Here is a 17083-nt window from a genome sequence, read left to right as displayed (position 1 = left end):
CCAAACTCTTCTTCACCCAACCTGACACCAGATATGGATCAGTCAGAAGGCAAGGATCCATTCTCTACAAAATTCTCACTCCCGCTGTGAAAGAATAATCTCTGTCACCCTTTCTTCCCACTCTTCACAGGCATATCAAACTCAAAACCTTGCAGCTCCGAATCCGCACCTCCTTCAAACTCTATGTTACTCTCATCAGTCTCAAGTTCTGAGCTACTAAATTATGTTTTTCCATTTTTGTACTTCTCTCTCAACATCCTCTCCTGTCCCAGATTTTCCCCCTTTTGTTTCTTCAACTTTTCCGCTTTCTTCAAAGCTACTGAAAAACTGTTTTCCATTTTTGTACTTGACACCTATCCACCTCCCGTTCTCAACCTCCATATTCACAACCCACAGGACTCAAGCTACCAAAAAGTCCCTTGTTTCTCAGAACATCATCCATTGCTCTGTAACCTCCGGGACGATTAGCACAGCTGTTGCTGGTGTTACGTCAAAAAACCTTAGTGTTGCTTCTCGGCTTATGATGGACTGTTACTCGACACATTGTAAACAAATTGATACATTATAAGTAATTCACGATTGATATTTTATGTTATGCATGGCAAGGTTTGTTGTTAGTCATTTACAGTCAAGTTCCTAAATTCAATTCAGTTAGACTAAAATGCTTTAGACTTGTTTGACTTTACATTAACTCAAGCTTTTTGCAAATTGACTACACATTGAAAATTCATGAATAAGTAGAAATGGTCACCATTTTACCCCATTTCAATATTGTGCACCTGCTCCTCAGTTGCACACAAAACAAAATACATCATGATGACACAAGCTGTTGGATCTGGTTGCTGGGCTTTGCCTGCATTTTCAAACAGGCCCTGCTCTCATGTTACACATTACTGTTAGTGAGAGGAGTGTTACTTAGAGGCACTTGCTCTGTAGTGTATTCCTTCATCTTCTCAGGGACTTGAAAGGTAAGACTGCATCTTATTCTACTCTTTCTGAAATAATAATGTTGGTTGTAGACTCCACAGTTTGTTTTGTGTTGGGAATCTCCACATTTTCTTCACTTCCACACTGAGTCACCAGCTGCTTCAATTTAGGCTGTTGTTACATGATGATGGTTTCATCAGCTATCAACTCTCGCAGTTGTATTCATTTGTTTCCGTATCTAAATGACTTGATTGAATATTGCTGTCGTTTTGGTCTCGTCGGTCTCTGCTTTAAACAACGTAATGTCTTGCCAATGTTGTTGAATGAACAAATAGTCTACCGCAGTCAACTACCGACCAGTGTGGGTCATCCTACCTCAGGCTCACTGACCTGTATAATGTCACTTGCTCTCACTTGCTCTTCCTTATTCCTCTATACATGTGAATTGACCATCTTGAGCGAGGTGTGAGATGAGAGTTTGGAGATACAAGCATGGCTGGAGAATAATTCACCTGGCCCTGTATGTATAACCAGGGCTGTGCTGTTTCTTTAACTTAAATATGACATGGGTACTTCTGCACTTCTGCTGTTTTCTGTTGGAAAATAAGTCATTTACGTAGCTGTCTTAGTATACATACTAGTGTACAGTATTTAGGCCAATTATAGACCAGGTGTTATTACTGTTACTACATCCATTTGTTATTACTATGCTATTACAATGTTATGACTGTTACTACATCCATTTGGTATTACTATGCTATTACAATGTTATTACTGTTACTACATCCATTTGTTATTACTATGCTATCACAATGTTATTACTGATTTCATTTAGAAGAAAAACGGAAAACTACTCTCACAGTAGCCCTGTGCCGTGCTCCATAATGTCCCTCATCTCCAATAAAAGTCTCTCTCTACAATGAACCCCTCTCATTAACCCCCTGCTATTTTGTGTAGGTTTATTGTTACACCCTCCTCTGATCAGTAATTCAATTATCCGGATTGTATGGGTGATGAACCTTTTTCGTTTTGAATTCATGTACTGCACATGCACTGACATACTGTATATACCACAACTCACTGGCAGTGCTCAATTACTATTGACTGAGGGCCATGTGACTAACTAACTAGCCTGCTGATTGCCCCTATGTTTCCCAATACTCTATTTCACTGTAAATTACACCAGGGACAGGTTGCTGCAGCAATGTTTTAAAGTAACCCAGATCAGAGGCATACATACGCACCACTGTAACTGAGTCCTTGTGGATATCTCCACAACCCTAACCCTAGTGAAGGGGGGCATGTGTCCCTGTCCTGAGGGGGGGTGGAGGGGGAGTTTAAGATTCAGCCTGTAATCCCACTAATCCAGAGCAAAGTCTTAAATTGCCCCTGCTCCTTCTCAATGGGACTGAGCATTGTGGCACACACTTATACACCAGCACACATACACTACAATACACACCACACATATTAACGCGCCCAGGCAGACGCTCCAATTAGTGTGCTCATCGACCCCTCGCCGATCGACACACACACAGTGATTCTGGGCCAGTCTCTGTCCCTTGGAGAGGTACCTAGCCGTGAGAGAGAGCAGGAAAAGAGACAGAGGAGTATTTATAGAAGAAAATGGGGCCTCACAATACCCTTTTTGGAGAGAGGTTTTATTAAGGAGCGGAGTGGAGCGAGGGTGTCCCAGTTTTATGGTTAACACTGTGCAAACGGGTTGGAGGACTGCAAGGGCACATTCTGAGAGGAGATGCTGGAGCAACTCTGTGTCAAGTCTCCACTGGTGTTCCATGCACTGTCACCCTTTTCTCGTGTTGAGGTGGCAATGTGGATGACTCTGAATATAAGTTGTTTTTAATTGGCAACCCCTCTTGTTTAAATGGGGGTTATTGTTGTGGTCCGAGTTTTTTTTTAAACTCTTGTCACACAGTTAGGGAGCCAGGTTGGATACTAGCTCACATGCAGGCCACCTGCAGTTTGATCAAGTCTGATACAAGATGAAGAAATTTCTGCAGAACAAGAAAGGCAGATACTCTTTCAGGAACCAGAACAAGCCTGCCGTTCCTCGCTATCCATCTAAGGATGACTGTAAGTCTGTCTGTATGACTTTTATCGACTTGTTGAAACACATGACTGTACTGTTTCAAGGCTTTTGAGGTTGCAAACAGAAACTGTCTCTGTTGTAGGGTTAATGTTAGATTATCTGTTGCACATGGTCAAACAGAATAGATATTTGTATAATTCTATATTTGGTATGTGTGACCAGGGACATTTTTGGAAGCAAACTCATGTATTCATTCTGATCCTGTTTTAATGCTGTATACCTGTTATAGTTTATATAATGTTGTACATCTTCCAAAATGAAACATTGGTGATTGGAGTGTATTACCCCAAAAAGCACAATAATCTGCACTCCTAGATTTAAATGTGTTTTCTGTGTTTGGTTATGGCAGATATCTTTGCATAGAAAACATTGCTTCTTGTACACTTGAGTCATTCTCATGCAAGTAATAGAGTGGTATTATTTCCTAGCCTTCTGTCAGATAGAGATTCCGTGAACTTGGATTCACTTTGGAAGAGAGTGCTTCCCGCTCCTCAAGGTCAAGTACTCTGAGATGCCTTTGGAGTTTTGTTCGAGGTCGGCGACCCCAAGGGTTTGACAGGGGCTGAGAGCACCGCACTGCTTCTCTTATTCTCGTCTCAATCCGCAGGCGACAGAACATCTTTCAGTTGATCCTCATCATACTCCATGTGTTTCTTCATGCTCCTCTCCTCTTTGTCATTCTTATTGTCTCTCGTGTAGTCATTGCGATGCCGACGTCCAATCAGTGCTGGCCAGAGGAGTTTGGCTTCCAGCTGGGAGGAAGTGGTCCTAGCTACATCCTGTCTGTGGAGGAGGGGAGCAGTGCCTACCTGGCGGGGCTGCAGCCAGGTGACCAGGTCAGAGAGATTCTAGATTCTAAGCTAAACCGAAATCAGTAATTATTTCAATCCTTTATTTAACCATTATTTAACAAGGCAAGACAATTGTCAAACATGCATTTAAAAGTACTACAGGTATGTTATACTACGATGTTATGATAATAGTGTAATAGTATGACCAGGGATTTATACTGGAAAAGCTGTTTCTCGGTCTCTTCCTTATACTGTCTCTCTGTGATCAGGTGCTGGAGATCGAGGGCCAGAATGTGTCCACTTTGGGATTCCAGGCTGTCATCGCCATCGCTCAGACCCAGAGGAACATCCCTCCCAGCATCGGAGTTGTGTCACGCATCCAGCAGGTCTGAACTCGCTCTGACTGGGACTCACCTGGCACCGTTATGTTGTAGCACAATGTTTGATACTTCTGATTGATTTTAAGTTCCTTTTTCTGTATTTCTGTTTGTGCCTACTGAAAATCTGACTCACTGTATTTCTTATTTTTTTCATTGTTGTATTTTACCCCCTTTTTCTTCCCAATTCTTTCGATCTTGGCTCATCGCTGCAACTCCCCAACGGGCTCGGGAGAGGCGAAGGTGGAGTCATGCGTCCTCCAAAACATGACTAACCACACTCCTTAACAGCTTAACCCGGAAGCCAGCCGCACCAATGTGTCAGAGGAAACACCGTTCAACTGGCATCCGTTGTCAGCCCGCAGGCATCCGGCCCGCCACAAGGAGTCGCTAGAGCACGATGAGCCAAGTAAAGGCTCACCGGCCAAACCCTCCCCTAACCCAGACGACGCTGAGCCAATTGTGCGCTGTCCTATGGGACTTCCGACCACTGCCGGTTGTGGCACAGCCCGGGATATGAACCCGGGACCGTAGTAACACCTCTAGCACTACAGCATATAATGCAGTGCCTTAGACTGCTGCGCCACTCAGGAGCCCCCAACTCACTGTATTTCTGATACCTCATGTAACCTCAGAAACTGTAGGGGCAATCCTGGATTTGCCATGCTAATTTCATCGGCAAAGCCACACTTTTCAATTCATTAGTGAAAATAAATTCTCTCTTCTTAATATAATACAGTGAAAGTTAAATAAGAATTAAATCTCTGCTTCTCAGATGGACATCACCCCGGGTCCTGACGGTCGTTTTGGCTTCACCATTGTGGGAGACTGCCCCCTCCTGGTGGAGGATTGTTCCCCCTGCTCTCCGGCAGGACGAGGTGGTCTGAGGGCCGGCGACTACGTCATGGAGGTCAACAGGATCCCGGTGAGGCACCACGAGATGGCGGCGGCTCTGATCAAGGCGTCCCAGGGGCGTACGCTGAGACTAGGGGTGCTGTGTCTGGGGCCCAGACGGAAAATACGCAGCAGTGAGAGTATGGATGAGATACAGCTTGAGGGAGACGGGATGAGGACGGACCGCAAACACAAAGCCCTGGAGTTCAACAGGAAGGTGAGGCTTTCTCTTAAACTAACTGTTGAATGAGTTGGAGCTATTCAGGGGAGTATTGATGTCCGGAGAAAACAACATTTTGAAAGAGAATACTTTACTGTTAAAAAATCATTACGCAAGCCTACTGAACTTACTTCCTTAGTTAGCTAGTTGGATACTTTTTTGTGAAGGTATACCATCTTTCTTTAGGGAGTCTGTGTACTATATAGGCCCTTCAACAACAGTTATTGATATATTTCAGATTGACCAGATTTTGGGGGAGGAGCCTGAGGTGAAGGAGAAGCTGTTTGCGGTGCTGAAGCAGTATGCTGCGGAGAAGAAGGTTGATTGGCTGGCCTCTGTCCTCCCAGACATCCTCACCACTGACGAGCAGCAGACGCTCATCGGCCACATCAGGTACCTACCCTTGAGTCTCTGCTCCCAATGGTATCATCCATAGAATGTAAATAAAGACACATACTGTAGACTTAATCTGTAGTTGTGTTCAGTATAGGCTCTTGAGAAAGAGAAGGTAGCCTACCACCTGTACTCCCTGCTGAATTTGACTCAGATTATGCCCACAGAGATACATTCAAACCTTCCCATTTTGATATATAGACATCCTAGTACAACCCAGGTGGGATGCAGACTCCTAAAATCCCAATTTCGGAGTCCCAATGAAAAGTAATGGTAATCTATGGGGATTATTTTGCGATGGGTGTGTAAACAGGCTTTTCCAATTGCTCATTTTGCTGGTGGAGGGATTATGGTGAGCTTGCTTAGTGTCAAGCATTGTGAACGTTATCACAAGACCCCATCTGCTGCAGACAGGGCTCCAAGAACGGACGGAGAGCACACGACACCGGTACCTTGGTCTTGTCTTGAATCGAAATTAAGTTCAGAATCTAAAATGACACCTAGTGTTTTATCTTTATTGCCTGTGAATTCAAATGTGAGGCCAGATTCTCTCTCTGTGCTTTGACACCAACAAGAAGTACCTTGGTCTTGTCTTGATTTAGCTGGAGGAAGTTGTGAGCCATCCAAGTATTTAAATCACAAATACAGTCTAATAATCCGTGGAGCTAAAATCAGACTCCTTTACTTTTTCCACCTTTTGTTACGTTACACTTTTTCCACCTTTTGTTACGTTATTCTAAAATCGATTGAATAGTTTTTTCCCCCTCATCAATCTACACACAATATCCCATAATGACAAAGCAAAACCAAGTTTTAGAAATTTTTGCACATGTTTAAAAAATGGAAAACTGATATCACATTTACATAAGTATTCAGACCCTTAACTCAGTACTTTGTTGAAGCACCTTTGGTAGCAATTATAGCCTCAAGTCTTATTGGGTATGACGCTACAAACTTGGCACACCTGTATTTGGGGAGTTTCTCCCATTCTTCTCTGCAGATCCTCTCAAGCTCTGTCAGGTTGAATGGGGAGCGTCGCTGCACTGCTATTTTCCGGTCTTTCCAGAGATGTTCGATCGAGTTCAAGCCTGACCTCTGGCTGGGCCACTCAAGGACATTCAGAGACTTGTCCAGAAGCCACTCCTGCACTGTCTTGGTTGTGTGATTAGGGTCGTTGTCCTGTTGGGAGGTGAACCTTCACCCCAGTCTGAGGTCCTGAGCACTCTGGAGCAGGTTTCATCAAGGATCTCTCTGTACTTTTCTCCGTTCATTTTTCCCTCAATCTTAGTCTCCCAGTCCCTGCTGCTGAAAAACAACCCCATAGCATGATGCTGTCGCCCCCATGCTTCACCGTAGGGATGGTACCAGGTTTACTCCTGACGTTACGCTTCGCATTCAGGCAAAAAAGTTAAATCTTGGTTTCATCAGACCAGAGAATCTGGTTTATCATGGTCTGAGAGTGCCTTTTTTTTTTAGGTGCCTTTTAGCAAACTCCAAGTGGGCTGTAATGTGCCTTCCGTCTGGCCACTCTACCATAAAGGCCTGATTGGTGGAGTGCTGCAGAGATGGTTGTCCTTCTGGAAGGTTCTCGCATCTCCACATTGGAACTCTGGAGCTCTGTCAGAGTGACCATCAGGTTCTTGATCACCTCCCTGACCAAGGCCCTTCTCCCCCGATTGCTCAGTTTGGACGAGCGGCCAGCTTTAGGAAGCGTCTTGGTGGTTCCAGACTTCTTCCATTTAAGAATGATGGAGGCCACTATGTTCTTGGGGACCTTCAAGGCTGCAGAAATGTTTTTGTACCCTTCCCTAGATCTGTGCCTCGACACAATCCTGTCTCTGAGCTCTTTGGACAATTCCTTCGACCTCTTGGCTTGGTTTTGCTCTGACATGTGCTGTCAACTGTGGGACCTTATATAGACAGGTATGTGCTTTTCTAAATCATGTCAATTGAATTTACCACAGGTGGACTCCAATCAAGTTGTAGAAACATCCCAAGAATGATTAATGGAAACAGGATGCACCTGATCTCAATTTCGGGTCCCATAGCAAAGTTTCTAAATATTTAAGTAAATAAGGTATTTCTGTTTTTTTTTTTTTTATAAATTAGCAAACACTTCTAAAAACTTGTTTTCGCTTCGTCATTATAGGGTATTGTGTAGATTTATGAGGAAAACAAATAATTTAATCAATTTTAGAATAAGACTGTAACATAACAACATTTTTAACTGGAACGGAGAGGCCAACCAACCTCTCCAGTCTGTCCAGAAGGACATCATGGTCAACAGTGATGAATGCAGCACTTAAATCCAAGAGTACAAGGACAGAGAGCTGTTTGGCATCTGTGTTAGCTCTAAGGTAATTTATCACTTTAACTAAGGCGATCTCTGTGCTGTGGTGGGCACAACAACCAGATTGGATTTCTTCAAAAATATAGTTGGCACTTAAAAACTTATTTTGCTGTTTGAAAACCAATTTCTCCAGAAATGAAAGGTTGGAGATTGGTCGAAATTGCTAAAGAGCTGAAGAATCTAGATTACTTTTCTTCAGAAGGGGTTTCACCATTGCAGTTTTTAGTGCAGTAGAGAAAGTGCGTGTGAACAAGGAGTGATTAACAATAGCTTGCACTTCTTCAGATATGCAACTAAAAACTGGTTTGAAGAAGGTGGTGGGGATAGGATCCAGAAGGCAGGTAGAAGGATTAAGTTGTGATATCACTTTCCTGAGCATGTCTGTGTCCACCAGGGAAAATAAATCCATATTAACTTTGCGTGGTAGGCTAGGACACATGTCGAACTTTTCATCAGGTCTTGCTTGACTGATACCCAACCTAATGCTGGTTATCTTATCTCTGAAATATGCCGCAAACTCATCACATTTAGATGTGGAGAAAAGTTCACATAGGTTTGCGGGGGTAGGATTTATCAGGCCATCAATGCTCAAGAAGAGCACTCTCTCATTATTCTGATTATTAGTGATCCAGTTAGAAAACTTCTAATTGACCTGTTATATATGCCATTTAAGACTGAGATTCGCTTTTCCTGGGTTACAGCAAGGTCAGTGTACTTAGAAAGTAGTTTTTCCTTTTCTCGCAGCCAAGCTAACAGCCAAGCTAACAGCCAGAGGATCTCTTCCCTAAGATGCATGATGGTGGTGCATTTTCCAGTTCCACCTTGTCTTCATCTTGTGATTGTGTGGAAATCATCTCACACCTGACATATTTGTGCCCAGCCATTTGTGCCCAGTTCACGATAATCACTGGTTGAGTTGAGTGCCATTGATGATCAGAAGTTAAGCTCAACAATGGCAAAGCCAGTTTTAGTGTGGTCATTTCAAATTCTACCCGATATCGACAAATCTTGCCAGCCTTGTTCCTGTCTGAGATCAGCTCAAGGATCTGCCAATTGGATTCATCACTGTCTCTGCCTTTTTGAATTAAATTTGTTTGTTTGTGACCTCAACTGAACTCAGAGAATACTGGCTGCTATGGCTAAAGACTCATGTTGTCAGACATTTTAATGAAGATATATTTGCATAACCGTTTGTTTTATGTTTTTTCTTGTGTGAAAACGACCAACAAGACGCTCACTAAACCCTTAATCCAAGTACACTTTTTCCTTTAGAGTTGTCGAGATTACTGTTACTTCTATACTCTATGAAGGGAATAAATTAGAGAGGGGGATGGGCATATTTAATGTGAGATGACACTTCCTGTCGGTTTCTAAGTCGTTAATCTGATTGGTTAATCTGATTGGTTGGTATGAGGAATCCATCTGAGGGAATTTGGACCATGTGGTCATCCGGCTGGGGTCTTACCAGACCATATCTTTGATTATCTGACCTTAACTTGTATTTACTAGAGGGAGGCAACGACACAGAGGTAAACAATGTGGATGTGGTGGATTGTGGGTATTGTATCTCAATGTCACTTACCGGTACAGTCTTTACCGTGAAATACTTGTTTACGAGCCCTTCCCAACAATGCAGAGTTTAAAAATAATCATAAAAATACAAATAAAATAGTAACACAAGAAGAATAAATTAAAATACACAAGAATGGAGCCAGTACCAGATCACTGTGCAGAGGTATGAGGTATTTGAGGTAGATACACTACCCTTCAAAAGTTTGGGGTCACTTTTTTCCATGAACTCATACATGAAATGAGTTGCAAAATGAATAGGAAATATAGTCAAGATGTTGACACGGTTATAAATAAAGATTTTTAATATAAATAACAATTGTGTCATTCAAACTTTGCTTTCGTCAAAGAATCCTCCATTTGCAGCAATTACAGCCTTGCAGACCTTTGGCATTCTAGTTGTCCATTTGTTAAGGTAATCTGAAGAGATTTCACCCCATGCTTCCTGAAGCACCACCCACAAGTTGGATTGGTTTGATGGGCACTTCTTACGTACCATACGGTCAAGCTGCTCCCACAACAGCTTAATAGGGTTGAGATCCGGTGACTGTGCTAGCCATTCCATTATAGACAGAATACCATCTGACTGCTTCTTCCCTAAATAGTTCTTACATAGTTTGGAGCTGTGCTTTGGGTCATTGTCCTGTTATAGGAGGAACTTGGCTCCAATTAAGCGCCGTCCACAGGGTTTGGCATGGCGTTGCAAAATGGAGTGATAGCCTTCCTTCTTCAAGATCCCTTTTACCCTGTACAAATCTCCCACTTTACCACCACCAAAGAACCCCCAGACCATCACATTGCCTCCACCATGCTTGACAGATTGAATGAAGCACTCTTCCAGCGTCTCACGAATGTCTTTGTGATCCAAACACCTCAAACTCTGTCCCGTGTCTGTGTTCCCATCTTAAACTTTTCTTTTTATTGGCCAGTCTGAGATATGGCTTTTTCTTTGCAACTCTGCCTAGAAGGCCAGCATCCCGGAGTTGCCTCTTCACTGTTGACGTTGAGACGGGTGTTTTCTGGGTACTGTTTAATGAAGCTGCCAGTTGAGGACTTGTGAGGCATCTGTTTCTCAAACTAGACACTTTAATGTACTTGTCCTTTTGCTCAGTTGTGCACCGGGGCCTCCCACTCCTCTTTCTATTCTGGTTAGAGCCAGTTTGCGCTGTTCTGTGAAGGGAGTAGTACACAGCGTCGTACGAGATCTTCAGTTTCTCGCATGGAATAGCCTTCAATTCTCAGAACAAGAATAGACTGACGCGTTTCAGAAGAAAGTTCTTTATTTCTGGCCATTTTGAGCCTGTAATCGAACCCATAAATGCTGATGCTCCAGATGCTCAACTAGTCTAAAGAAGGCCAGTTTTATTGCTTCTTTAATCAGAACAACAGTTTTCAGCTGTGCTAACATAATTGCAAAAGGGTTTTCTAATGATCAAATAGACTTCTATAATGATAAACTTGGATTAGCTAACACAACGTGCCATTGGAACATAGGAGTGATGGTTGCTGATAATGGGCCTCTGTACGCCTATGTAGATATCCCATAAAATATCTGCCGATTCCAGTTACAATAGTCATTTACAACATTAACAATGTCTACACTGTATTTCTGATCAATTTGATGTAATTTGAATGGACAAAAAACGTGCTTTTCTTTCAAAAACAAGGACATTTCTAAGTGATCTGAACTTTTGAACGTACAGTGCCTTGCGAAAGTATTCGGCCCCCTTGAACTTTGCGACCTTTTGCCACATTTCAGGCTTCAAACATAAAGATATAAAACTGTATTTTTTTGTGAAGAATCAACAACAAGTGGGACACAATCATGAAGTGGAACGACATTTATTCGATATTTCAATTTTTTTTAACAAATCAAAAACTTAAAAATTGGGCGTGCAAAATTATTCAGCCCCTTTACTTTCAGTGCAGCAAACTCTCTCCAGAAGTTCAGTGAGGATCTCTGAATGATCCAATGTTGACCTAAATGACTAATGATGATAAATACAATCCACCTGTGTGTAATCAAGTCTCCGTATAAATGCTGTAAAAGGTCGCAAAGTTCAAGGGGGCCGAATACTTTCGCAAGGCACTGTATGTACATGAAGGTAGAGTAAAGTGACTAGGCATCAGGATAGATATTAATAGAAGTAAAATAAAGTTTGTGTATTGAGAATGTATGTGTGTGTGTCGTGTCGTAATGCGTGTGTGTGTTATGTCGGTATGCGTGTGTGTGTTAGGTTTGTGTATGCATAGGTAGTGTATGTGAATGTGTGTGGGAGTGTCAATGCAGTGTGCGAGAGTGAGTATGTATATGGTGTGTATATATAGTCTGGTGAGTGTGCGTAGGGTCAGTGCAATATAAAGTCACATCCTTTGGGTACCATTAATATGCTATATCAGGTAGGTAGGGATGCCTAACAATTTGGGTCCTGAGTTTTTCCTGAACACATGACCAGACCAGAGAAAAGTCTTAATGATATGATTAGACACTCATTATAGAAATTGTTATACTGTAAGATCCTGTACTATCTAAGGTTATACGGTTGTGTATGAATCATTTAATATTCAAATGCAAAGCGATTTTGTTCAATAAGACAGTGATTCCTGATCCCCAGAGGACAGCGACACTTCTTTCCTTCTTTATTCTCTAAATATAGACTGAGTGGCATTTAACAGGCCAGGAAAATGTGTTTGTTTTATTCCACTGAATTGGACTCTCTCCCTCCTCTCCTCCTCTTTCTTTCTTTCTCTCTCTCTCTCTCTCGCTCTTGCACTCGCTCTCTTTTTTTTTGCTAACCCCCCCCTCTCTGTGTGGATTTTCTATGATGGATTTTTATCTTAATTATTGTGCTTTAAGCTCTTGCTCGTCTGTGGTTGGTGACCGTTCTCCCTTGACAGTTCACTGCTGGCGATGGTTCTTGGATGCACCATGCTGATTTTGCCCCATACCGTTATACTGCATTAAGACTTCAACATACCATTTGTGAACCTATGCACTTACTCACATTTACTATTGTACAATCCTCATAACGTTCCTTCTGATTCTGAAATATGACAGACTACTGACAGTAATGAGCTGTTTGGGGTGAGTACTGGTTTTATTGTTGGTTGTTTTGGGCTGTGGTACTTGCATTTGTTTTGCAGTGGGGTACTGCAGAATGCACACATCTGTTTCAGTACAGGTAGAGACACCGCAGTGTTGTGTGTCCGACTTGCTGTAGGTGGGCAGATAATTATCCTGCTACAGTACTGTACCTGTGTACTTTTACTCTGAGGGGTAGTGTGTGTTGGCTGGCAGCCCATGCTCTTTTTCAGAGACTTGTTTGAGTGTTTTCTACTATTTATTGTTGTGCAATGATTTAATGCAGTGGTCTGAATTGCTTTTTTGCAGAATTGAATTCAGTGTTAACTTTATACTTTCTTGCTTGCGTATTGACTCTCGTCACTTGAGTGAGACAACATGAAACATTCCAAGGATTTTCTACTAGATTATATGAATCATACTTTTTGTCTCTAGCGATTCCTAGAATACGCGATAACCTAGAACTCATCATGATAAGTGATGGGGCTTTTTTTGTATCTAATCTCTTGTGTTGTTTTTTCTATAGCTAGAACTGGATTATGGAAGCTCCAGACTATTATGTAATTGTAGTCTGTGAAAAAGTTACCCTAAAAATGACTGAACTTAAGGTGCTATTGATCATTTGATTTATTGATCCTGCCATGTTTCATGTATTGGTATAGGAGTTATTGCTGCCATAATGATTGTGTTTAAGGAAGCTAAACTAATGTCAACAAAAATAGTCTTCTTTAATGTGGTGGTGCATACCATAGAAGTGTAATGTACTGTAACTACAAAAGCCTCCTCACACATTTACAGTAAATTACAGCATTACTCCATCTAGCAAACCACTTTACAATTGACATCCACTCTCAACCATTGATCTTCCCTCATAGGTCATCATCACATTGCTCTCCTACTGCAACGCTCCCTTTCCAGACAGTTTGCAGTGTATTTGATAGGTGTATTAGAGAAATAAAGGAGGTTTCAGCTGCGTAATCACCACCATTACTGGTCAATGCTTTATTGGCCTTAAAAAGCTTCCTAATGCTGGAAGACATCTGGGTCTGATGGCCACTGACCAACAACATAGTGACCCTAATAACTGGTTTTCAAACCACATAATTATCTCCTAAATCCCTCCCCTCAATCTTTAATGTCCACCGGTCATTTAGTGCCTGGCAATGGACAGTGAGGCAAAGCAAAGTAATAAATAGCGACAGTACAGTCTCTCACATCTGGAATGGAAATTAAATGAGGTCTCCCAGTTAGATTTCTATTTGTCATTTCTCCCTTTGGAGACATCCATCCTCCCTCCACCGTCTTAGATAATTATAGAGCACCACTCAACTCTGCTGCAAATGAGGTCACATTGGCTGAAAACTCAATTAGTTCCAAAGATAAGACAGTTTAGACAACTTTTATGATGAGGCGGCTGTTTGAAAAAAAATCTAATCTTGTATTGAGCAGTGAAGGCTCAATTGTAGTTGTGGTGGCAGATAAGGTTTTCTTAGAAATACCACTGAAGGACACAAGGATGCCAGATAATAATGTGGCTAGAGATGTAGAAAAGCTAGTAGAGAGAAAGCGACTCTGTGGGTTGGTGAGAGACCAAGCTAAACGATGCTGCATAAGTACATCACAACAGTAATGAGTGTCCACAAATCGCTTTCCGTGGAACAGCAGGTTCTACACGAGTTCCAGATAGGTCTCCATGTGTCTGGATAACTCAGGAGCACTGTGGAAGAACCATAGCTAATTAGCAGAACATTCCCCAATGGTGGCTAGAATCCTTATTGTCTCTGTGTCCAATTTGCTTGATTTAGCTGTCTAACTTGTTTGAATTTGCATAATTTGCTAGTTCATTTTTACACGTTTCTGCACGTTGCTTCTCTTTCTCTCTCTCTCTCTCTCTCTCTCTCTCTCTCTCTCTCTCTCTCTCTCTCTCTTTCTCTCTCTCTCTCTCTCTCTCTCTCTCTCTCTCTCTCTCTCTCTCTCTCTCTTTCTCTCTGTTCTGTTTGTGTCATATTTTAATCGCGTGGCCAGTTAGTCTGTTTCCAGGAAATTCTCCACTTCATTATAATTGATGTCTCGCCACTCATCGTCACCTGCGCCTCATGACACTCACCTGGACTCCATCACCTCCTTGATTCTCTTCTCTATATCTGTCACTCTCCTTTGGTTCTTCCCTCGGGTGTTATTGACTCTGTTTCATGTCGGTGTGTTTCGTGTTTATTGTTGTGTTTATTTATGAAAACACTCACTCCCTGAACTTGCTTCCCGACTCTCAGCACACTCGTTACATTTATACTGTATGTACTCACATGATCTGTATTGGATGATGTGTTCATTGGGAGCATGTGTTTTAATTCCCATAAACAATTCCATCTGTATTAATGCAATGTTGTTCATCATTTCTAATTTGCTAATGCATACACACCGTTCCTGTTTAAACCAGCTGTCCGCTGCCCTCTGTGTGTGTGTGCGCGTGTGGTGTGTGTGTGTGTGTGTTGTTTTCATCATCAGCTGTTGCTTTTACATCTGTGTCACAATTGCTGTAATGAACCGTATGTTTTATATCTTCAATTAGCAAAGAATTAGTTCTCTGATTAAATAACACCATACCGCTGTTCTCTTGGTTACGTTATTAAAGACAGACAAGACGATGGCTTTGATCAGTGTGATTGTCTACATGATGAGAAGATGATAATACTTCACCTCATATCATTCTCCCTCTGAGAATCCCACAGTTCCTAGAGATGCTCAGAAAAGCTATTGTTCTGCTCCTCAGATAGATAGGCAGGCAGGCAGATAGATAGAGAGATGGCAGCAAGAGAGAGAACAAGAGAGGGAGAAAGGGAGAGAAAAGTGATAGAGTAATATATTGCTGACTCCCACACCTTTGCTGTCGCTGTGTTGGTATCTCAAGCTGCAGCAGAGTGAATCCACACTGTAGCAAATGACGCCACTGCACAGAGGGCTGCCTCACTGACTGGCTCTATAGACATCTCTCTCCCTCTTTCTCGCTATCCAACCTTCACTTCTCTTCTTTATCCATGGACTACAGCGACTAAATGGAAACGTAGCGACTTTTTAGAAGAAGTGCGTTTGTTTTGTTTCTCGTCAATCTATGGATTTCTAAGTATGTTTTATGATGATTCTCTTTCACCAAGTCAACAGTGATATGTATTCAGCTGCGTGAATTTTCTTCTCCAACCTGGATGCTTGTTTCTCAGTTCTAGCTCTGACTTTTTCCTCTGAATCTCAGATCAGGGCTTTGGTATGAGTGGTGTGGTTTTTTGGCACCAGAGTTGATCAGACTACTGAGGTATCTAGTAATACCTTCTGATTCCCGGAGATCTCCGGAGATCTACATAATCTCTCTCTTCATCATCTCTGATTCCTCTGGGCAGAGGTGACAGACTGTTGAAGGGTGACTGCTGAGGTCTACCTCGTGGTAGCCCCTTGGATCCAGGGGGAACTCCACCCATCCACCTCTCCACCCTCCCCCTACTTTCTCTTCCTCTTTACATGCTGGTCCCTCTCTCACCATGTTCACCAGGATCTTCATCCCCAAGAAGCACCGGCAGCGGTTTGACGAGGCCGTTTCCCAGAGCCTGATCCAGAGGATCTGTCGCAGTAAGAGCATCAGCGAGCCGGGCCCACAGGGCCGTCTGAGACGTAGCCGCAGCGAGGACCACCCCGACCGCCACTACGGCTCCAAACGGGCCAGCTCAGTACCCCGGGACCCCGGGGAGGACAGAGGGGGAAAGGAGAGAGGAGAGAGGGGGTACAGGAAGTCTATGTCGGGCATACCTGTGCATCAATCAGGAGCCAATCAGAGGTTAGTATACAGTATGGTGTATTTAGCTATGACTCCCACTCACCTGAGAGAGAGAAGATTTAGAATATGCTGTTTGTGTGGTTGGAGTTGGAAATAATGGACATTAATTGGACTTAAAATTACTACTGAAGGACATTTAAAAAATAAGTGTTCCAACCCTCTGGGTAATATCTGGGTAATTCTCTAAATGTTTAAATGTGATGTTTGTTGATAGATGATTTGGAAGCACCTGTTGATTAGGGAACCGTCTCTGTTAACCATTGAGTCTGTATACTCACCTGATATTATAACGCCACACAACGATTATATCTTTCAGGGTCCAACCGATAATAACATGGAGGAATTAAGATTATGACTCAGAAAGTCAGTACCATACAGCAGGCTCAGCTCAAGTCATATAGTAGCTCACTCCATTCCAGTTTTACAGATATACTTTGCAGTAGACTCAAGTCCGTGTTTTACCAATAGCCCCTCCCCTCCCCATGGCCTATATCCTAATGAGTTTCAAGTCAATATGGAATAGTGAATAGAGCAATATTAAAATCTC

At 42.5% G+C, this 17083-nt stretch overlaps 1 protein-coding gene across 1 annotated transcript in view; it reads left to right on the top strand.

The window, feature by feature from the left end:
* The first annotated feature begins 2617 nt into the window (after positions 1-2617).
* The window catches only part of LOC112224794 (delphilin-like), a 29826-nt gene continuing 15360 nt past the window's right edge, over positions 2618-17083 (top strand). Inside the window, 6 exon segments of the mRNA XM_042306128.1 lie at positions 2618-3021; positions 3737-3873; positions 4098-4214; positions 4981-5316; positions 5558-5712; positions 16255-16536. Of these exon segments, the coding sequence (XP_042162062.1) occupies positions 2931-3021; positions 3737-3873; positions 4098-4214; positions 4981-5316; positions 5558-5712; positions 16255-16536 (1118 nt within the window). The 5' untranslated portion in view covers positions 2618-2930.

The sequence above is a fragment of the Oncorhynchus tshawytscha genome, linkage group LG25 (genome assembly GCF_018296145.1).
Source record: "Oncorhynchus tshawytscha isolate Ot180627B linkage group LG25, Otsh_v2.0, whole genome shotgun sequence".
Taxonomy (NCBI): domain Eukaryota; kingdom Metazoa; phylum Chordata; class Actinopteri; order Salmoniformes; family Salmonidae; genus Oncorhynchus; species Oncorhynchus tshawytscha.
Note: the sequence above shows the minus strand (reverse complement) of the source record. Positions and strands in the feature narration are given on the sequence as shown.